The 26,720-nt window shown below is 41.8% G+C and overlaps 6 protein-coding genes across 6 annotated transcripts; 5 read left to right on the top strand and 1 right to left on the bottom strand.

Annotated features, from left to right (window-relative positions):
- Positions 1-29: 29 nt before the first annotated feature.
- BDB00DRAFT_877754 (uncharacterized protein) lies at positions 30-359 on the bottom strand (the record flags this gene model as incomplete). Its single annotated transcript, XM_053127655.1, has 1 exon — positions 30-359. The coding sequence occupies one exon, from the start codon at positions 357-359 to the stop codon at positions 30-32; it is 330 nt and encodes a 109-aa protein (XP_052974395.1).
- Positions 360-7,046: 6,687 nt separating this feature from the next.
- On the top strand, positions 7,047-8,747 carry BDB00DRAFT_877755 (uncharacterized protein; the record flags this gene model as incomplete). The annotated part of the gene is made up of 2 exons (XM_053127656.1): positions 7,047-7,151; positions 8,388-8,747. The coding sequence occupies 2 exons, from the start codon at positions 7,047-7,049 to the stop codon at positions 8,745-8,747; spliced, it is 465 nt and encodes a 154-aa protein (XP_052974396.1).
- Positions 8,748-12,932: 4,185 nt separating this feature from the next.
- On the top strand, positions 12,933-14,253 carry BDB00DRAFT_849776 (Snf7 family). The gene is made up of 6 exons (XM_053125391.1): positions 12,933-12,997; positions 13,079-13,098; positions 13,253-13,330; positions 13,397-13,543; positions 13,626-13,694; positions 13,767-14,253. Exons 1-6 carry the CDS (start codon positions 12,982-12,984, stop codon positions 14,037-14,039), a joined length of 603 nt encoding a protein of 200 aa, XP_052974397.1. The 5' UTR covers positions 12,933-12,981; the 3' UTR covers positions 14,040-14,253.
- Positions 14,254-16,002: 1,749 nt separating this feature from the next.
- Positions 16,003-18,314, top strand: BDB00DRAFT_884950 (uncharacterized protein; the record flags this gene model as incomplete). Its single annotated transcript, XM_053128370.1, has 10 exons — positions 16,003-16,055; positions 16,182-16,204; positions 16,287-16,347; positions 16,463-16,511; positions 16,614-16,636; positions 16,974-17,065; positions 17,166-17,205; positions 17,329-17,359; positions 17,889-18,079; positions 18,152-18,314. 10 exons carry the CDS (start codon positions 16,003-16,005, stop codon positions 18,312-18,314), a joined length of 726 nt encoding a protein of 241 aa, XP_052974398.1.
- Positions 18,315-19,025: 711 nt separating this feature from the next.
- BDB00DRAFT_773091 (uncharacterized protein) lies at positions 19,026-19,645 on the top strand (the record flags this gene model as incomplete). The annotated part of the gene is made up of 3 exons (XM_053120076.1): positions 19,026-19,152; positions 19,221-19,283; positions 19,398-19,645. The coding sequence occupies 3 exons, from the start codon at positions 19,026-19,028 to the stop codon at positions 19,643-19,645; spliced, it is 438 nt and encodes a 145-aa protein (XP_052974399.1).
- A 2,504-nt stretch (positions 19,646-22,149) lies between these two features.
- Positions 22,150-26,194, top strand: BDB00DRAFT_877764 (Cullin family-domain-containing protein; the record flags this gene model as incomplete). The annotated part of the gene is made up of 19 exons (XM_053127657.1): positions 22,150-22,185; positions 22,320-22,386; positions 22,492-22,619; positions 22,701-22,786; positions 22,889-22,958; positions 23,050-23,123; positions 23,184-23,282; positions 23,412-23,716; positions 23,836-23,909; positions 24,029-24,274; positions 24,362-24,443; positions 24,512-24,619; positions 24,695-24,777; positions 24,859-24,969; positions 25,079-25,304; positions 25,407-25,684; positions 25,795-25,893; positions 25,999-26,039; positions 26,143-26,194. 19 exons carry the CDS (start codon positions 22,150-22,152, stop codon positions 26,192-26,194), a joined length of 2,265 nt encoding a protein of 754 aa, XP_052974400.1.
- Positions 26,195-26,720: the final 526 nt, after the last annotated feature.

The raw sequence follows: 26,720 nt of genomic DNA on the forward strand, positions 1-26,720 counted from the left end.
CTATAAAGAGGCGTATGTGTCTGTTTAAATCAATCCACTTTGGTTGCCATGCCAGCGTCCTGTAATGAATCAGGGCCTCCCTGGTTACCGTTGCTGTCGTTGTTACTATCATTATTGCTATGGTTCTGAGCCATTGCCTCGACTTGATGCGTGTCTACAAAGCTGGGGACGAACTCTTCTGTAGGTGTCGCTACTTTTGAGATCTTTTGATGGCCTTCTTGGAACGTTGCGCCCAGATTCTTAAGTGCTGCCATACGATCGCTTGGAGACTCTGGCATCGGCATGACGGGTGACTCAGAAATGGATCGTCGGGTCCCAGATTTGTTGGGTACAGGTTTGGCGTTGAGTTCGTTGGTCATGGCAATGGTACTTTCTTTTTCCTATGTTTTGTTAGCGTATTTGTAGGTATGATACAGATTTCGAAAATGAATGATACAATATATAAAACCAGGTGAAAGAAAGAATGAATCCAGCGTCTGATACTGCTGCTCGTCATCATCATGCTTTTAGAACGGAATTTTTGGCACTCCGAGACTAAACTTGACTAGGATTAGTGCCGAAAAACGTCATTTTTCGTCTAGGTCATATTTAGCGTCGATTCTGTTTCTTCGTTCGCCCATTCTTTCTAAGGAAAGGTTGCAGAAAAAATTTAAAAAATAGTGAAAAAGCAGTGTGTGTTTTGATGGACATGTTAGCAAGTATTACAATGTAGGGTTGCAGAATATAAGTGATGTTAACGTTCAGATACACGTACATATGTCTTCTGATGGCCCCATTGTCCGAAACGAACAACTTTGTGGAGGGATAAATTGCCATTTGAATCTTCACGGAAGGAGCGGAGCAAATGAACAACTGTCGCAGTTGCTACTTGCTTAGCGGTAGCAGTATGCACTTCACAAAAGATAATGTTTGCACGCGGCCTGTATAGTACATTGGTACTTTGACCATGTAGATCATCCAGCTGCAGCATAGAATTGATTATACCAACTACCTATCATTAAATCTTGGATGGACAGTATGTGTACCTTTTCACTCACAACAGAAGATGCCAGGCCATTACTCAGACAAACAAATCTGTAAGTACGGCTCTACATCATTAATGATACAGTACTGGTTTCTCCACCATGGGCAAAAATATAATAGTCCTTCTTTATTCTTGATTGTGGTAGCACCAATGGCGAAAAAGAATACACTTTTAAGACGCTTGCCATTCTTCATATTCAACAAATATATAAATATCTGGCGCGCATTTTATTTACCTTTCCTTCTTAAGAGCAAAGGTCCAGACTTAGGAAATGCTGGCGAAGAATGGCGCAGACTGTTTATTTAAGAGAAAAGAACACTCCATTGTAGTAGCATAGTAAACTATATACCATTAAATGTCTGCTTTTAACTCAAACCAATGAGAAGAGGTGGCTCCAAAAACGTAGAAGATAGCAATCAAAGCAGCAAGGTGGGTGAATTGCATTAACATGACATCTCGGTGAGGAACAGTGAGTGCTAAACTTTAATCCCAATAACGATGAATGGTCGAATTAATTTCAGCTACATAAAACACATCTAAACCACGAAAGAAAACGCCATATGTTTTAAAAAGAATTATATTCTCAAAACGACTTGCAACAAAAACAACAACACATCAGTACGTTCAACCACCCCCTGATTATTTTCCCCAACAAACTCACATCCAACTAATACCATAACAGGAACGGTGAGTATGAGTTATTTTCATTCTATAAAATATATCAGCAACAAACAGCAGCATATTTTCTGCTAGTATAAAGACTATTTCATGTTGATAAGTGGAAACAGTCGTTGGGATAGCGTTCGTGTATATGTGCTTCGATTATAATGTCAATGATAGCAAATACTAAAGGGCACTGTTTACCGATTAGCATAGATCATCTTTCGAGATAAAGCGCAGACAGCAACGAAGAACAAAAGAGAAGCATCTTACAAAATAACAACAAAAATATAGCCCCTGTGACCTTGTACTCGAAACTCTAAAAGAACTTATGTAAACAGTCCAAAAAAGCTTATTTCTATTATTGAATAATTTGGGGTACAAAGAAAAGTATGTGGGAGAGAGGAAAAGAGAGCTTTTATAGGATGAAGCAGCAAATATCAGCAATAGAATTTGGTGCTTTAATGTGTGTGGCAGAAAATAAACAAGATTAGAATGATGCATTTTTGAGTGCTTTGTAGTGTGATTGGTGATGGTGAGGATGGTGAGGATAGCGAAAGATGATGTTTATAACTGCAGTAGATGAAAATGAAAGATACAATTGCTAGTAGTAGATAGTGTCGTTTTGAATAATACAAAAGATGCCATAGGTTTATCTCAAAAGTGGGCATACAGGTCGTCGATGACCGTACTTCCCGCACCATGTACTATTAGAAAAAGATCGAAACGTACATAGAGCACATTAGCATTTAAGTAAATGTTAATGTTGCTCACAAAAACATTGCTCTTTCCTCCGTTTGTTCTCTGCTGTCATCATGTCTATATATACACAGCAACCTGTACACGCACTCTTTTCTAGTGATATGTATGATGAGCAAGCTTACCATTGGCCACCGCGTAGATCAAGATCACGAATCGAGTTGACGGGAAGACCATTAGGGTCAGGCTGTGTAGAGAAGGAAGAGGAAGTTGCAGAAAAGCAGCAGTAGACCATGACGAGGAGAGGTGATGTATAGGTTTATTTGAAGGAGGTAGCAGATAAAACTTTTAACTTTTGGTGTTGATGTGTGAATGGAATAAGAAAAGGAGAAAGAACAGGTTTTACGCGGTTCTTTTATATAGATTTCTTAATTTACTCTGTCAAACCTGTCCACCTGTCTAGAGTCTAAGTTGGACGCAAGGCAACAAACAAACACTCTATCAGGATTGGCACAGACCGAGAAAAAGAAATCGATTAGCCTAGTTTCACACAACGTCGTCAAACAAATATCACTTCCAACGGCGCCCCCTTCTTGCGGCGACGTCTCCACATTGAAATTCCTAAAATATACGATGAATAAGAAGCAACAGAATGAGCGACCGAAGAAAGGGAGGAGAAACGATGTTTCATCCGGTGCGTCTACTAAGGTTTGGCGTTTTTGCCCTTGAAACATACTAGGCGCACAGACTTGCACATAGTATAACCTCACCGACAGCTCACAAAAAAAATATAACCAAAGCGCTCTCTTGGGGGGGTGGTAGAAGAAATGAAAATGGGAATACGCCAATAATAATAATAATAACAGTTTCATCTTCAACATACTATAGTGCTGAACTTTCTCCAACACCTCTCACACGCACACACTCTTTTTCTGTGTAATTTTCCGTTCCTTACCTCTTATATTATTGTTATTTTTCTGTATCAGCTTTACATTTTAGCCTTACTGTTGTTGTTGCTGCATCTGGAATAAAAAACACGAAAAAGAGCACCAGTGTCAGGAACAATACCTTGTGTTGATCGAGCAACTATATCAGGAAGTAGCCGAATGGCAATTGTGGCGTAAAAAATTGTTGGACAGCAGATGTTGTGCGGTAACCAATACTAGAAAGTACACAGGATTTCGGATGTTTTATCAGAGAGAACCACCTCAATATCGGTTGAACAGGGAACGGATCCTTTAGACATGTATTGCTAAAGTAATGCATAAGTGTCAGAAAGCGCAATTTTGTGCCACACTACACATACCAGAGGCGCTATATTCGAACAACCAACATCAGTCTCTGACAGCTCGCCGTTGTCTGCAGTTATTAATTGCTGCCAAATATTCAGTCTCTTTATTTTTCAGCCTTACTTTTCAGCCTTTATGAAGTCAAACGATGATGAAACATATATTTTAAGTCTGAATTACCCACGCAACGTATGCATATTACTCAGGAGACTTGTCTAGGTATATTGGCGTCATGATGAAGTCACATCTTTTGTTTTTCTTCTACTCGCACTATTGATGACACATTTCTTACGATTCTCCCTTGTTTTCTTCAAGGGATGATACATCGATCTTCTCAAAGAGAGCATGGGAGGCAGTGGAAGTGAGGGGGAATGTGTGATACCAGACAGGTTGATCGATCCAGTCGTTTTCCCGGTTCGTTATCATAGAGTATTTATAAAATAAACTTACTCCGAAAAGTGACGATCAGTGTCATCGTGGCTATTAAGGCCATGGGGCACGTTCGTTTAACGTCGCAATGCGCGTGCGTGTCCGCGTACGTGCGCACGGCCCTTTGCTTTGCATCCGCAAACGGTGATGAATAGTATATAAATGTAAACATCGTTAGTAAAGCTGTGTAATAGAAAGTAGAGCTTGAACCGTACAATGATTTACGGCCTTCGCTGTCACCGACTGATCTAGCAGTAGCTTTTTACTATTATCAATTGTCCTAATGTTGCACATGTAGAATCGAAATACGCGGGTATGTATATCTTCTGATGTTGCTGCTGAGGGGCGCGGCGGAAAATTTCATGAGCTGATGGGCGATAACTGTTTTCAATGTCACTCCGGACGCCAAGCGTGTCAAAATATTGATATGATGCAGATTCAAATATGTATTAGCTTTGAAAAAAAAGAATAGATGGACTGACAACCCTAACGAATGGGAAGCATGATGGCTTGTACTAACTACCTGGGCGCCATTCACCTTCGTTTGTGAAGAAGTACATATATTTACTGCCTCGGTAGAATTGCTTAGGCTCTGCAAGAAGGTACATAGAATGATACATTTGTATCCATTGACGAAATGGCACTACAAATGTGTAATAGTAGTGAATTGCTTTCGAGAAAACGCCGCTAATCTTAGGGATAAATGTTGTTCAAGATGACCGCCAAAACAAGTTTATTTGTTGATAGCTTGTTTAGTTTTGTTGTTGTTTATGTTTGCTGCTGTTATTATTATATCATCCATCTGAAAATGAAAGAGAAAGCCTTGAATGTGCATGGGTACTTTTTATACTACGCTCTTTTGTAAACTCCCCATAACTTTCCCGCAACAACAACAAAAACAGCAAACCTCATCATCAAACACGCCGATACCGCCATCAACGAGACCAAACTTACCAGGCGAAGAAAAGGAGTCACACACAATGCACGCGGCAGGTGTTTTAGAAAGACACTATCGGTATCACAAAAGCGTTTCTCTCTACTGATATGACAAATAATAGGAATTCAGAAAATCATGGGGAACTTATCAGCAGCATTTAATTGCGCTGTAACACTAAACGTTATGAAGTTGTCGAGAAAGCTAGTTTAAAAGGCGGCCAAATATGTAGTATTTCTTTGCTATATAGGAGCAAGCAGCACAGTACACACAAGGTATCATTAGGACGAGCAGAATATTCTGAAAGCCGTTGCCCTTTTTTTTCTAGCCTTTAGTCAAGTTGGCAAAGTGCTATGTGGCACAGATTGTTGCTTTTGTTGATTTAACCATTGTTATTGAATATCGTTCATACTTGAAAAAAATCTGTTGCACGGAGTTGAACAGACTTTTCATGCCAATGAATGGAATAGTTGTTAGTAATCAGGCGCAAAACATTTTCATGGTGTACTTCCATACTTTATCGGCTTTTCACAATATCGATATTTCTACGACGTGTCGATACCTGCGGGGTTCTCGCTGGGCGGATCATTACCCATAATGGATTTCAACGTCGTCATCTAAGAAAATGCAGTGAATACTAGTGGCCATAAAGCTTCTATGATATGATGTAGAAATATAAACCACAACTCAACTATGATACAATCATTTCCGTCGTATGCGAGAAGGCATCAACTGAGCAAATTACGCTGAGGTTTATTGTTGCGAAGTATCTAGTTCGTGCTGCCTCTTTTTGGTGTCTCGATATAGAAAGTTTTGAAAAGGCAATGTCAATACCTGTCACACGCGCTTCCTAAGTGTCGATCACAGGTACTAGTATTGTTGTCATGATATTTAGTGTCGTCGGCGCAGGATTATTTTTTGAGATGTGTGTATAAATGTTTTCGAAACAGAAAGGTAGCAAACAATGTTTCATTATGGAGCCAAGAAAAATTAGACATCTGCTGCTGGAGCACAGTCATCGCCCATGCCGGCGTACCAAAAAATAAAGCAATCGCGGATACATGGACTAACTAATTTAAAATTGCATCCGCTGTTGTAAGGTTTGCCCAGTGTTACTATAAATCACCTAAGAATCGAAGAGTTGATGCGCGCCCAACATTGAGGATTATTGTTTGATGTTGTCTTCTAGTGTCCGCCAAAACACTTCTGAGCGGCTTTCAAGTCTAATCAGCTCGCAATGAAGCCAAGCTATAGGTGTTTCATGTTCCCCATGAGCTCAGTACAAGACCATTAAGCCTTTTAGTCCGTCTCATGTAAAGGGCTAAGTAGCTAGTTAGTAATCAGCCTACTTCTATGAAACAGTAAAGTCATACTAAACGCATATCGTAAAGTAAAGCTATATTCTATAAGCCATTCAATGAGGTTTATATCTTTTATCTTTTCCATGACATTTACGACCTCCTTGAAGACGACACAAAATATATTATGATATTTTTTTTACGCATAAAAGTTCAAAAAAAAACTTGTAACACGTTAATATGCTCAAACTCAGACTAAACTAATTAAGTGTGTACGTGACAGTAATCAAAGCGCCCACGTTTTCTTCTTCACAATCCAAAAAAAGACTGTGCGCCTCTATATAAGATTCATAGCATGTTCTTTTTTCTCATTTAGAGCTAGGTGGGGAGAAAAGATATTGATGGTCGACGATGTGTATATGGCAAGACAATGTAATGGCCATCTAGCAGTTAGCAGTGATGGCCGTGACAGCAATATATGATCACGCTTATACATAACTTGGCACATACTGGGTGTGCATACAGCACAGGTGTTTCTTAGTGATGTAAAAAAGGCGGTGCTTCTGGTTCATGCACAAAGGCGCAGCTGAGGGCAGCACAAGAAGTGGCCACTTGGAAAAAGAATAAGACCCAGTTATTCTTGACAGCAGTAGCATACAGTCGCCAAGAGTTTTCTTCCTGCGGGACAGCACCGACGATAGATGTATGTAAGTATGCACTGTCAGCAGCAGCAGCAGCAGCAGCAGCAGCAAGACGGTGCGTCAATGCGTACATTCTGTAACGTGATCACAGCTTATCACACGGTCCTTTCGGGTATGGTCTGTGGTACCGTGTGGTACCGGGAGGAATACAGCTGGCTCGCAACAGATGAACCCATGGAAAGTGAATAAGTCCGGGAAGGTCACAGGTCGATCAACTTGACTGGGCGGTGTGGTGTGTGTGAGTATGTGTGAAGGGGGGTGGGGTGGGGGGTAAGTCAGAGAGAGCGAGAAGCGTGTCATGTACACACATATATTATCGTACATTGTGTCACATTACGGTGCGTGTGCGCATGTATTATTAAATAATATTTTGTCAGGTCCACAAGAAGTAGTATGTAGCAGCAGCACCCACATCGATAATTTAGGACACTCTGCTGTTATTAAATAATAAATAAATGAATGATACGTTCCAGAATCCTTTCACTGTGTTGTCAGCCCCTGAGAGATGACATAGTTGGCAGTACTTTAGATAAAGCTTATATGGCATGCGTGACGACAACTCTGTTCTTCTCTGTGCTTAGCACCTCCTTTTTCACTGTTGGAAGCTGTGGGAGAGTCGAGTGTGAGACTGTTGATCGGATTTGAATTCGGCATTGGTTACGTGCATACCAAAGCAGCAAACAGCACGCGGTTCCATCGGAACACAAAAAAAAAAGGCCGAGCTCTCTTTTCTTTTAGTTTGGGAGTGTATGTAATGTGTGGTCGTGTCTGCTGTAAGGGATCTTTCTCAACCGGGTTGTTTTCCCTTGATTTTCTGGAGAAGTTTACATGACAGTAGAAAAGGGAGACGATGGGACCCGGGGAGAGAAAAAGAACACAAGGGGACAGCAAAAACGGTTCCGCTCCACACGTACAAGAACAGGGAGGGAGAGACATGTCTGTCGAGCAGTAGTAGTAGTAGTAGTAGTAGTGGTAGTGGTAGCAGTAATATGTAGACAGTACACCGATGATACTAATACCGAGTACAGACACGAGCTTGTCGGTATCATAGAAACAAAAAGACATGATCAGTTTAAGGAGTTGGGGGTGGGGAGGGAGCGACAAGTGGCAGCAGCAGCAGCAGTAGTAGTAGTAATAGTAGTAGTAGTAGTAGTAGTAGTACACACGGTCGGTTGGTGCAGGTCGGTGTAACTTAGCAATTGGGAAAATCCCCATCGATATAAATAGCGGCACTACAGACCGGCACCCCACTGCATCACACCCTTTCTTTTTACTTCTATTCTCTAATCCAGCTTCTTCTTTACTTGTACATATTATAATTGTTATCTATCCTATTCCTCTCTCTCTGTCCAGTATACCTCCAATCATCAACACCACCACCACCATCACCGCAACATCAATAACAACAGCCGCAATATTATACCTCGAAAACCAACCATGAACATCGTCGCACCCTGCCCAAAGAAGCCTTCCTCCTTCACTCTCCAGCTTGAAGATGACGATGCTTGCTGCCAAGAATTGCGACAGATTCTGGCTGCCAGTCAATTGTACGAGCAGGAGGAGATTGCCCGCACGCACAATCCTCTTCCCCAAGACTCAAGCTTCATTGTGCCCATTCATCATTTGCAAGTGAGCGAGACCAACAAGCAGCTGCGTCCACGATCCTACAGTGTCGGCGATTACAACAAGGCTGTCGTGAGCTTGGTCCACTAACGTACAAACATCTACAATCAACCTCTTCTATATACCGATTTTCCGTTCTTCTGCTATACATACTTCTTTTCCTTCTCTCTCACACACACCACTTGAACTCACGCTGCTGTCTATTTACTGTACATATCACAAAACAACGTCCTCTCTCACTCTCTCTTTTCTACACTACACACACACATTCAGCAACCCCTCGGGCAGTCCCACCCCTTATTGCGTCCATCTTCCATGTTTATATTCTCACTATATTGCAGCCTCTTCTTTAGTTTATTGTTTTTTGACCTTCTAGAAAGGAAGAAAACAAAAAGAACTGTTTGGATTTTGATCCTTCTCTCTTAATACATCTGTTTGCTTACTAGTATCTCCTACATACCATAAGATTATGATGATGTACATGTACTACAATGGATGTGTGTTGTTTGTTTCGTCGTCCCATGGTGATTGCGACGGGGCAAATCCTTCGTTTTGCGGCTGGGTAAAACCAGAATTCCACGGTGCTCATGATTTCCCTGTTACAATAACAGAATGGACCAGCTTATAAGTTTCAGCCCCACCATATATCATCATGTGCCCATTCACAGACGCAACCGGGGCTCCTGCTGCTGTTTGTCTTGTGTGTGTTTTGGCTATCTTTGTTATTGACTTGTGTATCATGTCAGCATGGTGATGTGCATTTACTCTGCACTGGAGATCAAGTTTTTTAAAGGTATAATAGCTGTTTCGATGTTAAACATAGTAGATGCAGGTCCTCACATCCAGCATCTTCCCTCTCGCTCATATGTAGACTTCCCTCTGTTACCCCTGCTGCCCCCTTATCATCGGGGAGTACGAACAGTATGTTTTTTAAAGGCTTGTTTCCCTGCAAACAACGTGCCTACTCATTGTTGCTTTTTCTAGTTGTTGCTCACGTATTGTGTTCTAGGATCTCCTTGTTTCTCTTGCTGCTTTGTTGTTCAATCACATAACTTTTAAACCATCGCAGTCGATCGAGTTTACTGGGATTAAAAGATAAGATGCTACTGCGCTCTGGGGTGATTATAGCAAGGTGGTGTCCCTCAAGTGATGGCGCCATATGTTGTATTCTTCCAAACCGCTACTGTACCTTCTTTTTATATCTGCCCTGAATCTCTTGCAAAAACGACGGCATCCGGCAAAAGAGAAACTTTAATTTATTGACGACTTCCTTTCTTGCTTACACGATATTCGTTTTTGTTTCTTTTTCGAAAAAAATATACATTTACAACAAGGAGGTCTTACGATCACTAAACAGCAACAGCAATATAATCTTGAATTAAAACAAAGCTCGTTTGTATTTAGCAGACAGTCGAATTGATTGTTTATGTAAACGACCGATGCGTTACGTTCTGAAGCCGCCATAAAGCTAATCCAATAAAAACAATACCGTACACCGACTCCTTTTTTCCCTGCTTCATCTTCTTCTTCTTGGTAACTATTCTATTTGAAAAGTATGTAGCCATTGACTCCCGTACCCCACTATCATCATCATTGACTAGATAATGAAAAATGGAAAAGGCAGGGGAGAGAAAAGAGCTGAAGGAAAACATAGTAAGATGCATGTGCTCAATGTCATTAATGCTAATCTCTCTCTCTCTCTCTCTCTCTCTCTCTCGATAGCATAGCAGAAAAGACAGCTATAATGCGGCATCGGTGGAATCACAAAAGGAACGACAAAAATCAATTGATGTTGTTGCATTTGGGATAAGCATATTAGCCTGCGTTCTTATGAGCTTTAAGCACTTGGTTCTTGTTGTCAGGAAAATATTTCATTGCCAGCATGACAAATCTTTGACTCGTGAAAATGTGCTTGCCTGCAATGCTGTACTGTACTAGCACCAAAAGTAAGATAAGCTATGTGGTGCAGCTCCAAAAGCCGCATAGTAATGAGGCGTGCGATGTTGTTAGAAAGGTGAGCAATGTGATCGCCCATCATATGCTGTTGTTGTTGGACACCAGTATCGTCATTCATATCGATTTCTTCTACCGTATCTTCTTCCTCTAATGGTATCGGGTAGTCGGTTTCAGCAGCCGAAAGAGGCAGGGTGTGCAACTGGTGTCGCATTCGAGCCAATCGGATGGCAGTGACAACCTCTTGGTACCGGATCTTTAGCGTCGGATTCTCCATGCACGTCCACAAGTCGACTGACAGCGGCCCATTCCAGTCAAAGCCCATAGGCATGTCCATCGGCAAGTGTAAGCTACGTAGGATCTCCACGCTTCGGATAAAGTGGGGCATAAATCAGTCAATAGAGTCAGATCCCATATTGACTGGTTCAATGTAAAAATCCACTAATTTCCAGGGACAATCAAGACGCCCATCGACAGTGACAGCGGGCTGCTGCGGGAACACTAATATCGGTATCATCAATGACTTGTGCGTTATAGGCAAACAGACCATCAGCAACAAGGTTCTCGATGTTTTTACAATATCGATGAACAGCTTGAACGACAGACAAACTCGGCAAGTTTATCTTCAGATCTTGGATATGGGCACCGTGTAAAGAATTGTGAAGAGCAGCTTCGGGCGGCGCCGTAGCATTGAAATGTAGCCGCAGCTGGCGCAAATCCGTGTAAATTTCTTCCATGGATCCAATAGTTGCTGTATGTATCATCGGTCGAAGAACGAGGAGCCATGACAATCGTGGCCGTATGAAAATTACTCCAAAGCCGGCATCAGGGACTGCACCGTGCCAAATGGTACCGAGGGTTCCTGCACGTTGAGTTTGGATTCGATTACCAGATCAACTAGAGTACTTGCCACGCCACGCAATCCTACAGAGAGCGCTTCGTGATCCACGATACTGTAATTTACATATCATATTAAGCAAACATTATATCATTGATACTAACGCTCAATTCAGAAAGAAAACTCCACATAAGACATGAGAAATATACCAAAAGAGCATCGTTCACATGCCCTTCATTTCGAGCGTTCTGAGATTTTTAAATGCTCCTTGTTGCATAGCGGCCAGAGCTGCTCGATGCTTGCGATACTGTACTCTGCCTGGACAAAGGCAGTAATTGGCGGTTCAAAAAGGAGCAAATTAAAAAAGTTGGGTCATTTTTTGCATAGTTAGTGTTTGGCAGGTGTGTTGACACGACAATATATAGACGCTGTCGCCAAGTGCTAGACACGTGCAAGACAGACATCAAGCTATCAAATTCGAGCATTTTGATAGTGCATGTGAATAGCTCGAATGGCGAAGAGCCAACGATATCAAAGCGGTGACGTTGTCCTCTTTTTCTTTTTGTACAAGAGAAGCTTGTCAATTTGGTTCTTTTGACGTTAAGAAACATAATGTGGACTAATATTACTGCTGCTTTGATATATGCATACATTTACTATGTGCAAGTAGGAGTACCTTTTGATGGGTTTGGCTCTATTTCAAGGAGAGATTTTTTTTCTTCTTGATCACAACTGGGATCGTAGCATGTTAGGAACGGTAAATCGCGGGATACCTTTTAAATGTAAAAGATAAAGAGAGAAAGATGGTTTGCACCTTTTGATAAGTTGCACCCACACATGCCGATTATTTCACTGTAAGCTGTGACCCGTTTCTTGCAAATACATAACAAGCACGACAGTAGGATACGGTAGGATTGCTCAAGTGAGATTTAGCTATGTATCACCGACTGAGATTGCCATTTATATTAAAACGATGGTATGTTGACCACCTTGTTTATGCTACGCTGGTGAAAGATACGGATCGACAACCAAAAAAAAAGACATCGAATTACAGTCAAAACTGGCGCTGTTCATATACGTACTTTTACCATTAGATGGTAAGCGTCGTCACACCCACGAACTACAAATTTTTATTCGATTCATCAACGACGATCAGTTTGATGGATAGAACAAAATCACTAGTTCAAACAGACAACACCAGAACTAGGTAGTTGTTTTATTGGTCATGAATAAAAGGACAGGGATCTGGATATGTAACATTCATCCACTTTCGATGTCGTAGCCAGAACAGTCCATTATTTGGTTTATATTATTAGCATGAGAGTGATACTATGTATCCGGTTGCCATCATTAACTGTTGTATCCTGGACATTTTTGCAGTATCTGTGGTTTTCGGGGATTCAAATTCAAAAAAGTGGCAAGGAAAGGCAGTAGTACGTACTCCAAAAAACCGGAGAACAGAATTCGCAGGACCATTTGCAGCAGCATTTTTATATCCTTTCCCCTAGCCTACTCGAAAACAGAAATAACGCAATGAATGGTCTCGAAAGTATGTCAATCTCTACTAATGCTACCATGCTTTCTTGAACGACGATTGTATAACCTGTGTTTCTCTTTGTGGTGGTTTTAGAGAATCTGTTTCAGCTAAAGGTACGCACTCAATCTTGGCAACCTATTGGATAATGAGGGGGTAGTTTGAGTGGGGTCCGTGTGTCTTTTCGTCCCTTCCGAGTATCGAAAAAACAAAACGTGTACTACTCCAAGCAAGCAGCTGATCAGATAAAAATAATCTATACATATTTAGTTTACAGCCAAGCAATTGAACAAGCAATCGAAGCGATGTCAAAAAGACGAAGGGGTCGAAAAGGCAAAGTTGAAAAAGGTAAAGTCTATTGCATCGAGACAGAGCTTTTGGTCACACGTAAACTCACAGTATGAGGTGTGATAGGCTATACAAGACGGTAACATGGAAGGTGCGCGCATCTATGCATCGAATGCGATCCGAAAAAAGAATGAATCGTTGAACTTGCTTCGACTATCGTCTCGAATCGACGCCGTTGCCAGTCGAGTGCAAACGGCAGTGACTATGCGCAAGGTAAGTTAATAGGGAATGGGAGGTGCTTTTCTCTCTCTTCTGGTTTAGCTAAGTCTGATTTTTTTCGGATGGTTTGATACAGGTCACCACGTCCATGGCAAGCGTAGTAAAAGGCATGGATCGAGCAATGGAATCGATGAATCTTGAAAAGGTATACATTCAAGTGCAAAAAACAAAGAAGAGGGTGGGAAGACGGGATAACAACTAACACGTTGTGGATCAGATATCGATGGTGATGGATAAGTTCGAGTCGCAGTTTGAGGACCTGGATGTCCAGACAGAATATATGGAAGGGGCAATGGCAGGCACGACAACGATGACGACACCGCAGAACGAAGTGGAGACGTTGATGCAGCAAGTGGCAGACGAGCATGGATTAGAGCTGAACCAAGAGCTGGGCCAGCTCGAGCCAAGCAAAACACTTGGCGAAACAAAACAAAAGGAACGCGACGAGGACGCCCTATTGACAGAACGCTTGAAGGCTCTTCGACAATAAGTGCCACTTTCTTCCTTGATTCTCCATCACGCACACATCCACTCATACATGTCCAACACACTCCCATATATACACACACGCACAAACCCCATCTTATATATTAATAAAACGCGATATGTATATCCCTTCTTTATGCACAGCTGATCTTTAAACCGAATTAGTAGCAGGATAAGACCACGCTTAATGGATGGATGAGTGGGATGGGGCGAAAGGAGGAGGCTTATGCCTAATAGTGCAGAACCGACTCCTTTGCACATACTAAAACGAAACAAATATTACCACGAACGGACGGACCCTTTCATGCCATGCAGCATCCGTCACCTCCTTTCTTGTGCACCTCTCCTAAAAACACCGCGCGCGCGCGTTGGCGATATATACTTTAGTGGCCAGAAGGAAAAAGAGAATGCAAATAGCGTTCAAGATAGAATGCACGCGCGTTTGTTATGAACACTATCTATCATTTCTTTCTTCTCTGCTCGTCTTTACCTTCACCCCCTTACTAACCAACAATAGCAACAAGAGTATGTTCTGTCATATTTGAAAAAAGACTTTTGTGTGAAGTACCCCCTACTGGCACGTAAATTACCTACCGCATGGCGTTCTTCTTCTTCTTGTCGGCTCTCGCTGTCTCCCTCCCTCTCTTTCTTTCTTTAATTTCTTTCTGTTTCCCTGATATACACGCATCATGGCGGCTGCGACAGCAGCTTCTTCAGATCCTTCCACCACTTCACCTCTCGGTCATCTTCCTGGCACTGCGTTCCGGATTGACTTTCAATTATGGCAACCTCTTTCAGTCGGCGACGAATCGTTCTCTGAAGATCTTATCCGACAGTTTGATTTGAAACGGGCATCACTTTACGGTCTTGCTGTAAGTGTGATGATGGCATTCGCGATAGGGGAGAGGACGAAAGGATTGTTCTTTCTTTTCCTGACAAGTGGATTACAAAGAAACTGCAGGATGACGGCAGTGATAAAACATGCCAAGACTCTTCTAGTGCTACCACTTGTTCTTCTGGCAGTATAAGCGATTATCAGCAGCAACAGCAACAGAAGCAGCAACAAGATTACTACAAGGTTCGACGTAAAGACCCAGCGACAGCAGGATATATCACAGGAGAGCCGAAAGGAAGACATTCGCTCCTGAGCTCACCGTCACGACGACAGACAAGCCTTGGCGCTGTACTACAAGAAGGCAACTTTACATCACCTCCACCATCCCCAGCGACTGCAACAACAACAGCAGCAGCATCACCACCACCAGCACCATCGCCAAAGCTAAGAAGCTCAGGATCCCGTCGTAACCTCCTACACAAATCATCCCGGTTCTTTCGGGAACGCATCATGAAGATCAAGACCAACAAGGAGTCGCCGGTGTCTTCGACAATCACAACCGATAGCTGTGTTGAGCCTGCAACGGTGCTTCATTATCCTCCCAAACCGCTACACTACTCTCCCGAAATCCATCCGCCTGCCGACAGCAGCAACAACGGCAACAACAGCCAAAGAAGGCGACGATCCTTGCCGGCCCTTGGCAGCAGCAGCAGCAGCAGCAGCAGAAGCGATGCTCACAGAAGCAAGAGCAAACGCAGTCCTGCAGCAGCAAATCAGACGCAACGGCCGCAGTCGCATCGTCCTGATAAACGCAGGTCTTTTATCATTCGTAGCTTGCTGAGAGCATAATAAGAGATATAACAATGAAAGAAGGTTGCTGCTGTTGTTGTTGTTGTTACACCATGCTATTTTAAGTGGAGCCCGAACCCGTTCCGTGTGTGTCTCTGTGTCTGTGTCTGTGTCTGTGTGGGAGAGCGTGTGTGCGTTGAGAGTGCGCGGCAAATAATGGAGAGTGGAGCTATATCTTTTCCCTATTCTCCCTTCCGCCTTTCTCTTTTCTTTCTTTCTCTTTCACCTCCATTTTACCGCTTTCGGATATCTTTCCAAATAATACGTATATCACTAACTAACAATGGGCTGCTGCGATGAAGTAACGTCAAAGAACTTTTCGCTCTATGGTCAATGGTAAACGTTTCTTGTTTATGCCGGTTATTGGCCAAACACTCCATGTAACGAATGGATAGTGCGCGTAACTGAACAAACTGTCTGTGTTTTTGCGTTTTTCCGTCATGTACCAATGTTTCACAATAGGCTCGGCCTGATATCAGTCGTCCGTAAGTTCACCTTCTTATAGTGATGATGATTAATATTGTTTACTGACTCGATCCCGTATCCACATACGACGCGGTTCTCCAGTGCTGATTGCGCTAGGCATTGTCGGATTTGTGAACCATATTGTTTTCAGCATTGTTGGATGGTACGTGTCTGCCGTCGGTAGTGGAAAGTCAGAAGGACTGCGGGAAAACAATCGGACAATGGCCGTATTCCTTTGCATATACAAAAGTAGTAACGTGATGAACTCTGCTTCTTAGGGTGCTTGCGCTGATCTTGTTGTTCGTCGAAATTCCACTCTGTCTCAAGGTAAGAGGAAAAAGAAGAAGAAATAAGGATACTAGACAAAAGAACCCGACCCCCCGTTTTCACTCCTATTGTCTGACCTCATTTGTTGATTTTCTGTACTAGTGCTGTCCGACAAGTCCGAAATTGTAAATGAAAAAAAAAGTCTCGAAAAATCGCAGCAAAAGAGCAAAGGCTGCATGCGTATGTAACAATATGGGTTATTAACTGACTGAGCTTGTCTCCCTTTCCCATGTAGTGATAATTTCATTGCTTATTTTGAAAACTGCTGGTTCCGAGCAACGATGTACCTGGTGTAAGTTACTTGCAGCCAACATTCTAGAACTAGAAAAAGCCAACAGTGGCATGAAGATGTTAGGAGATATCGAGTGTTCTCAAGAGAGGAACGATAAACCAAAGGCAGAAGGAGTGCGTGGGGGGTGGGTTATAATGGTGTGTGTGGAATCTAAATGTCCTCGTTCTTAGGTTTGCGGTTGTCATGTTTCTGTCCACCTTGATGGACAAGGGTCCATTAATCGCAGCTGCTGTCAGCTTGCTACTAGCTGCTATCTGCTATGGTAAGAAGAAGGAGAGAAAGGGAGAAGGACGGGGAGAAGTGCTTCCAGGGGACGGAATTGCTTTGCAGACCGATACTAACTGACTCTGGTGATAATTTAGGTGCTGGCGCTGCTACGGGTCAAAGCTTTGCTAGCTCAAAGTAAGTTAATGATCATGGTTAGAGTGAAGACGGTGATGCAATGCAAGCGCGCAGTACATTTTACATGTAATATCTGCACATACGTACATGCAACTCACATATTTTGTTTCATGATAACACTAGGTACCTCGGTGGAACCGGTGTTGACAATGTCGTGTAAATTGGCTGGTGGTGGTGTTATCACTACTTGGTGCTAGTATCAGTATTAGCGCTACTACGAATATACTGTGTAATTAGGCGTCTTCTCTCTCTCTCTCTGACTGCATGTAGAAAACTATTATTTATAAATATCCTCTTCTCTCTCTTTCTCCACACACGCTCTCTCTCTCTATGAACGTATATCCTTCAAAAATAAAAAGAAAAGGGAGCCCCAGAGCTCTCTATCCCGGTTGTAGCCTCCCCTATAATAGAAACAATGTGAACAAGGGATCGGGACGAATCTGAGTGGATGAAGAAATAAAAAAGCAAGTTCTTGAAATCGCACATAAAAAGGGTCCCGTTCCTTTCTTTGTGTCTGTTTTTTCGTTCTTCTTCTCCTTCTCACTTTATCCTACTTACATTCTAGCTTTATATCTACAAACCATGGAGAAATTCAAAGAGGTAAGTTATCCGAGCAATACACCCGAAGCTTGACAAGTGTGTGTAACCCATCCAAACTTTCCGATCGAACCGATCGAACGTAGAAATTGACATCTTTGCGCGGTGAAGTCGAAGCTGCCAACACTCGTGCAGACGATGCTGAAGCCCGTGTTAAGCAGTTGGAAGCCGAACATACGCAAAAAGACCATGAACTGAGCTCGCTGGAGTCACGTGTGAAACTTCTGCAAGAACAACTCGACAAGGCCGAGCTCGACTTTAAGGAAGCCTCAGAAAAGTAAGCAAGAAAGGGATGTCTCTCGAGCGAGAGCCATAGCTTACTTACTGACGAAACCGTCGATAATAATAGTTTCCGCGAAGCTGATCTGCGCGCTGAGCAGTTTGAGAAGAAGGCAAACAACCTGCAACAAGAACTGGAGACTATGGAGCTCAAGAGCGAAGAAATGACCCAAAAATACCAGGCTGCCAAGGCCGAGATGGACGATCTTGAGCGTCAGCTAGAAGGTGTTTAGCTTTGTCAAGCTCGTTGCTGCTACGATCACCACTACCACGGGCTCTTATTTCTTGCCCTTTGCAAGCACGAGTATCTCCCCCACCCCTGACAAGTTCACCCTTTCCATATTTCCTCAGTCAATAATAGTCAACTACAAACCAATAAAGTCCGATCTCAACATACCGTGCGAGTGGTTGGATTTCAAGTAGTGGAGAGGGAAAAGTGTTGTTCCGCATGACGCCTACGTGCGTAAGCATGCGCCAGAAAGTTACACACCACTTTCTGTTTTTTTTTTGAAACAAGGCACTTTACTCCCATGTGGAGCATCACAGAGTCTTCTTCCTCTCACTTTCGCACGAATTGGTTTAAAAGATACGCACACACACACACACCCCTTTTAAGCATCCCTTTCGTCCCTCTTTACCTTCCCATACACTCGCTCTTTCGCACCTCTCACCGCCCCCCAAAAAAGAAGCCCCGTTCCGCCTCTTCTTTTCTAACCCCATCCCCCCAGATGAACAATACAATAGCTGAGCAAGATACGCAAACACATAGGCAAGAAGAACAAGAGGCTCCAATACACCCAACCGACTCTATCAGTCGAGCAACCTCGCCGACACAACACCATGGCGACGACGTTGAAGACGATCAAGACCGCTTGAGCGATCGCGTTCATGAATTCTCACCGCCATTCCTAGTTCGAACGAAATCTCGACCGGAAAAAGAAACTATGCGGCGACAATACCAGGATCAGGATAAAAAATCCAACCCATATGATACCATTCGCCGTATATACGAACGTTTCTCCACTTCGGCTTTGCTCGAAAACAAAGCTGCAGTTGCGCGCGACCATTTGGGTAAACACAAAAGACCTTTTGATCGTGCTGTAGAGATGCTCACTCGAAAAAATTGAATATTGTTCTAGCTAACGAACGAACGTTTCTGGCATGGTTGCGAACATCCTTATCTTTGGTAACTGTTGGAGTTGGTACGTTTCTAGATTGGGACTGCGTTGCTGTGTGAATTAGAGTCTCCCTGGCCGTACAACGGTTTATCGTTTGTAGTAATAACTAACGGAAGCCCATTTTCATGTTTCTTTTAGCCATCACACAGCTGTATAATCTGAATCCATCAAACAATGCACACGCCGGACGTTCGGTGGGAGCAACGTTTGTCATCCTTAGTATCGTGTTTCTGTATATCGCGAACGCTCGATATTTTCATTCACAGGTCGCCTTAACCAAAGAACATTTTCCAGCAAGTCGAGGAGCAATTCTGTTTGGATCCACGGCCGTGCTTGCGGTTCTCATTGCCATGTTTGTACTCATAATCATCGATCAAAAGCGTTAGTGAAATCATTTTGATGTAAAAACCGAATCCTTTCACCTATCACTCTACATGTACCATACAAAAGATGTCGCTACTAATAGCAATAGAAATAATGCTTCTGTTTGGTGGTCTACTTTGCCAAACAAACAATTCTCAATTCCCATGTAATATGTGTGCAGTCAAAGGAAAATGGGTCGCTCCTCGTTTATATCTAGTTTCTATTATTGATTACAAGGGATAGGAGCTTTAACAGTGGAGCAGCAGTGCTGCTCTTGTAAGCTGTAACAACGAGACGAACAATCGATGATTGCTAGATCAAAGCAATGAACTTTATTTTCCTTTGCATGATCATGCACCCATTTATATATTTGGATGCAGATCGATCCACTTATGGTGAGCGTTGCACCAACACCGAAACCGGTTAAAGATCGGGTTATCTTATTGCCGCTGCTGTGCGTATTCCAAAACGAAACATCAAACATGATCGGCATAAACAAAACCAGCCAATCATACTTACTCTCGCAGACCAGTAGTCTGCTTAGATAGGTAGATCGTTTCCGGTAAATAGTGGGTTTCTATATACCCTTGTCATATGACGCATATACAAGCGAGCTGACGATGAACACTCATTGAGCCTTTACTCTCATTGCTTAGAAAATGGTTAAGTGAACTCACCATTAAGTCGATGCATACTGATGATTCAGTATATCAAACGAAACGAAGTAGCATGAGACCGGTTCCGTAGCGAGATTCGTTGAGCTAGCTAATACTACAGATTGATACGTGTACGATTAATTATGCCAAGCGCGTAGTAATTTCCTTACTAGCGCAAAAAGACTGCCTTAAGATACGTATTATGGAATCATTCAAGAGCTTTAATAACACGATCTAATTATTGCAGATTTAGCTAACGTACATCTGCGAGTGAGCCGCTGCATATTGGACGCTCTAGGTAAGCATTATGAGTTTGGTCAAAGAAAAGTCTTTTTGTGTACTACTGGCAAGCAATACTCGCTGATGCAAAGTAGTTGTATTTGTTCACGCAACGGCCTGTCCTCATCAGCGGCCCATTCACCTTCTACTACGATGAACATGTAAATAAGCCCGTTTATGGTTACACTATCTCGTTTTGTGGCAAGTCATCGTGTGGAGAAAATTTTCAAAGGAAGCCTTCAAAGCTGCATTGGAGGAAGAGGAAGAGGGTCTTGAGCTCCACTCCTGGCCGCTAGCAGTAGTTAAAATTGAATCACAAGAAAAGGCGTTGTACTGCAACTCTATTCCGTAGTGCTGTACACTGTGTCGATTACGAATAAGATTACAGAAAGGTAATATATACATAGCATACCTACTCCTTTTACTGCCAAAATGTCGTATAGCATTTTTCTCATAACTTTCTCTTATCAACACTTTTTGATATGTAATCATGCCAGTATATGGATGCTTATGTTTTTGGCTACAAACCGCACATCACAATTTGATTTGACTCGCATCACAGCACATGGCTCTAGAGACCCTTGTTGCTTTATAGGTTATCAAAGCATCATTGCATCTCCCTTCTACAGCTCTATGTACCAGCCCGGTTTTAATCTCTTTCTTTCGTTAGCCTACATCTTCTGTAATTCTAATTTATTGTCTTCTTCATCCCTTCCGTATAGAGTAGTAATCCAAGCGATAAAACGCAAGTACCCGCTTCTCGCGTGCTGTCATATACAGCATATCATGTCATGCTAACTAGCAAAAATTACCGGTGGAGACAAACCATGTAATCTCAATATTCAGCATAAGACATGCTCTACACAATCAACCGAGCTATCCAACAGCAAATTCGATACGAATTGCCGAATTTTTGGCAGTTGCGACGAAACGGACACCAAGGGCGCTTTGCTATCCTTAGCTACAGTTTCAGCAGCTGTGCTTCAGATGCCAATCTTATTAACTATGTACATGCAGCACGATCAGAGACGCCATCGGGCAGGGGAACATGAAGATTACGCTCAAAAAGTTCTCGGCGCATGTTCCGAACTCGATGGTGATGTCGTGAAGCAGTATATCACTGGAAAGCATGCACGCAAAATGCTGGACAGAGCAATACTTTGTGGGATTCAGAGCAGTTCCTTATCAATTCGTCAGAATAACTTTCAGCCTTCCTGCTTTGAGCACAATGATGGTCCTAACTTTATCGTCGAGCATACCTACATAACCCACGCGTAGATTCACAGCTCTGCATATCAGTAATTCGAGACGGTTTTGTGCTACTTGTCCAACACGGTCACGTGGATATGGTGAGCGTAATTGTTGGACATTACGAAGCGACTGAAGTACATGTACTATAGTAAACTTATAATTGGATAGATCAAATTTGTGCATTCAACATACTTGCAGTAATAGCAGTACTGCTATATGTTAGGTGGATCTTCAGACATGGATTTATCGAAGCATGCATTTGGCAATGCTTTTTAAATTATGAGGCAATCAACTTTTCACCAAAGGAACTGGAAAGGGATTCTCTACAAGTTTGTGTCACCATGCCTATGGAAATAAGTCGAAATGATTCGGACCTGGTCCGCCACCGCTTTATTTCTTTGTTTCAGAGTTAAGAGATAAGGTACACTGTCATTCAAGACACCTGTCAATTAAGCCGTATACAAACGCACTCATTCCAGCAATTTTACAGCAAATGTTATTTAATTTTCAGCTACGAAAGGAATCAATTGTACATGACAGTGAATTTGATGATGCTTCGCTTGTCAAAAATTTGAAAGGTAAAAACAGTATACGGTGTGTGCGCGTGAGTCTTGAAAAAGCAGTTGTGGTCACACACATATGCATATTCAAAGAAGCCTATGCTTACCTTTTACACCTTTTAGTGTCCGTGGACACTGCGTCCCATGATGAATACTTCAAAATAGCATGGGAAGATAATCACAAAGTATTGATAGCCGCAATACTGAATGGCGAACATCAGCATATGATCAACTTTCAAGCTGCATACGAAGTAGGACTGTTGTGACAACATTATACCTTCCAGTAAATATGACAATCGATGTAAACAAACGATACAATGCTATTTTACTAGCTTAGCACAAACATATGTCAGCGTGGCAGATCAAAGGAGTTGTACGAGCTGTTATATAACGAGCTTGTTGTGTATTTCGACGACCTGTCAGAACTGATGATACAGTGAGTTTCTCGGTGAAAATGATGAGGGGATGCGAAATTATAAGCTCTTACTTTACACAGTCGGCTCAAAATGGCATTTATTAGGAACGCCCTTTTGAATGACGAGTTTCTTAAAGACTTGGAAGGAATCTGGATCAAGAAAAAGGAGCAATTGGTAACGTTTACTTCTTTTGTTTGATCTCAGTTTGGATCGAGATTTATCCAAAAGAGCATATTTATTAAATAACTATCCACTCTAATCGCAGACACACATCAGTCAAATATTCTATGAGCTGGATCGCGGATATATTCTGAAAAATACGCCGTATCGCTCAATAGTGTAAGATATTAGAATAAGATTATGATATACATCATGCTAATACGTTACTATTACTATTAGTGATCTCGGTCTTGCTCTGCTCAAAAAGTATATTATCCAACAACCTTTGGTGAAAGAACGCATAATCACGAATCTGCTGTTCTTGATTCAACGTGACCGGTAAAACTTTATAAACCTTTTCAATTGTTCTATGTGTAGTTGCAAGTAACAAGCACAAAAAAAAAGGAAGCTTACATATATCATTATCTATCTTTATTGTTCGACCACAATTTCTGGTAAATTATGTAGTAAGGGTCGTGCAGTTGATACTGATATGCTGACGTCTGTTACACAGATACTCATAGACCTTGGGTTATACAAGAGTGATTTTGAGCCAAGATTCTTGGAGAGCATGTCCGCTTATTACAAACAAGAAGCACAGCGCCTCCTTTCTATGTTATCCGCTCGCGACTTTGTTCTGTACACCAAGCTTCGACAGATGGCTGAAGAGTCAGGCGAATGTACATATCTTTTGAGCAGCACCAGGCATAAGTTATCCAAGATCGTAGTAAACAAATGGATACAAGAAAAAATAGAGATACTGGTATCTAGAGGTAATAATGACGAGGAAAGCGTCATGTGATTTCTAATTGTTCTTTTGTTAGACAGCACTAGCTCATCAAACAACATGCGTGCTATAACCATATATATGCTATGCTATTACTTACGATAGGATTCTACCAAATGCTCGACTCTAATGACCTTCCATCGCTTCACATAATCTACAATGCGTGTAGCTCCGAAGAGGTTCCTATAATCTGTAGGTCATTAACATCATATATTCTGGTAAGCAGCGCTTGATTCAGTCGTCATGATAAATATATTAAGATTGGAGATAATTGATATAAAATAATTGTATTGTTTAGGTGCGAGGTGAATCAAAAATTGAAGATTACAATGACAGCAATGGCATCAAACTCCTCAAGTTTCTTATCAAATTTAAGAGCAAATTGGAGGATACAGTCAATGATGCAATGGAAAGTGATAGCTCACTGAAAAAAGCCATTGGTAATGCTTTTGGTGAGCTTCTTCGAGATCATGAACAAGAAATCAGTCGATTGTTGGTTCAGTTTATTGATTTGAAGCTGCGATCCGCTGGTGTTGTCATGAAGGTATGGATGCTGTCTGTGCGCGACATGGGGGGAAAATGGAGAGGAACAACCATGTTAATTTTGATTTATTGACTTTCTTACCGGTAGACGAAGCAGCAGCAGCAAAATGAACAGATGATTATTCAAGGTGCTAGCGATCAAGCACTATCCATGTTCCGTCATTTTAAAAGTAAGCTGATTAACGAGAAAATTACAACGAATTTATACCCATCTGACTACTAATATGCTCGTTTTAAGAGAAAGATGTATTTGAGATATTTTATCGAGCATCCCTAACGCAGCGCTTATTACTACGCGCTAGTCAAACTGATCATGAAATCATGATTTTGAAAGGTCTCGCATCTGGTAAGTACAGAGACAATAGCTTGTTTTATTACACCAGCACCTTGTATCTTCTACTAACCCAGAGAATGGATCCAGAATGTGGGCCGGAATATACCAAAACTATGTATTCCATGATCAAGGATATTGATACATCACAAGATCTTTGCAAACAGTTCTTTGTAAGTATACAGACATGAAATGCTATAGCGGTACTTGTGTTTGCTAAAGGTTTACGTTTGGCATCTTCTCATCACTAAAAGGCATCAAATAACGAACATAATGCCACCTTTGAAATAACAACACTGGAAAAGATGGTTTGGACTGACCTTCCTTCTAAAAAAGGAGATGAGTTGCTACCAGCACCTGCTGAGGTATACCCCTGTCTTCTACAGCTTTGCTACTGATTACATAGAAACGCTTTTTTTAATAGCAATAACAATGGTAGTAGCTCTAACAAATGCTTATCATCCTATTGGGTAGCTTGTACCTCACCTTGACGCATATGCAGAATTCTATGCTACAAAATTCACCAATCGCAAGCTCCAGTGGGCACATTCACTTGGCACGGCTACTTTGGTCGCCAACTTTGTTTCCGGTGCAATAACCATTGTGGTAAACTTTGCTCAAGCGCAAATTTTACTACACTTTAACAACAGTAGCAAACGAGCTTGGTCCCTGGATGAATTAGCTTCCAACTTGTCGATAGGTAAACCCAATGAATCCGTTCAACGTAGCTTATTATTACTCTTATCCCCCAAGGTACAACATCTGTCATATTTACATGTATACGATTATGATATTTACGTAGATAAAGCCACTTTGCAAAATTCGATCGAACCATTATGTCAGAAAAAACATCCTATACTCATCAAGAACACGTTAACAAGACTTGCCCCTACTGCTGATCAAAATAGCATGAAAATTGAAGATGGAGTCGATGACGGCATCGTAACATTTGAATATAATGCATTATTCTCTAGTCGTGAAAAGCACATCGTTGTTTGCCACGTTGAAGACCCAGAAGAACAGAGGAAGCTGGAAAACCGAGTATGGAAACTGGAATTGAACGACAACAGAAAGTACCAGGTTAGTATGTTTTTTTATATTTGTCGATGGCTGTATATATATGCACATAACACTTGTAATTCTGACAGCGCACACACACACACACACATTCACACGCTGGTTATTCATAGCTTGATGCGGCAATTATGCGCATAATGAAAAAGAGACGGAAACTCAAACACGCTGAACTGGCAGCCGAACTACCGTCCTACATATCATTTTCAGTTGCGGTAAGGCAAAAAAGAGAATAGCGTTACTGATGACGTTTCTTCTTCCCTTCCACCATTATTGTATCTCTATGAGTAATGCCAACTATAACATCACTCATTGCTTAGGCACGCGAGCTTCAACCAGCAGTTGCTTCATTAATTTCGAGGTATGTACTCCCAAGCGATATTTGAGTCGATTTGGTTATACTAACTGCCTGACTTGTCTTCATCATTCAATGATCACTACGTGTGCTTATGCCTTTCTTACAGAGGGTTCTTATCGCGTAGTGGAGCTACTTGGGTTTACACTTACAATACTTGATCAAATGATGACACACGAGGGACGAGATATTGCTCGTGTAATTAGCGAATAATAAACCGAATACTTTATAGCAGCAAATTTGAATATGCGTTGGAGGTAGTAGTGTGTAAGTTTATTTTTTGTGTATATTTTACATCACAGTCGCTCACTAATTGTAGACGCAGTCATTCTCCTCAAAGAAACTGCGAGAAGATAAAGTTTTGTTGTATGTTTTCAACGTGTCGTTCAAACAAAGACAGGTCAGAAGACTGAGTATTGAGAATAGAATGGAACTCCATCCTGAGCAGTACGTAAGTGCAAAAACTGTACGCTGAGGTTGACCAAAAAACATATGATCACATTGATATCTGTAGTTCGGTGCTGTAATAAAGAGTATCAGGAAAAAGAAGATAAAAACCAGCTATAACGCTGTGTTGTATCAACCGCGCCACTTACCATGCTTATGATTGTACCAGATGTTTAAGTATATACGCGATTTGGAACCTGTAAATATCATAATTCGTTAGTTTCTGCTGCGTTGCGGATA

The sequence above is a fragment of the Zychaea mexicana genome (genome assembly GCF_025766255.1).
Source record: "Zychaea mexicana strain RSA 1403 chromosome Unknown BDB00scaffold_116, whole genome shotgun sequence".
NCBI lineage: Eukaryota > Fungi > Mucoromycota > Mucoromycetes > Mucorales > Lichtheimiaceae > Zychaea > Zychaea mexicana.

Excerpts from the sequence above, each read along its gene's own strand:
- BDB00DRAFT_849776 (XM_053125391.1), top strand. Across the intron at positions 13,099-13,252 it reads AGAATCTGTTTCAGCTAAAG|TTTACAGCCAAGCAATTGAA; the intron begins GTACGCACTCAA and ends ATACATATTTAG. Across the intron at positions 13,544-13,625 it reads CGGCAGTGACTATGCGCAAG|GTCACCACGTCCATGGCAAG; the intron begins GTAAGTTAATAG and ends GGTTTGATACAG.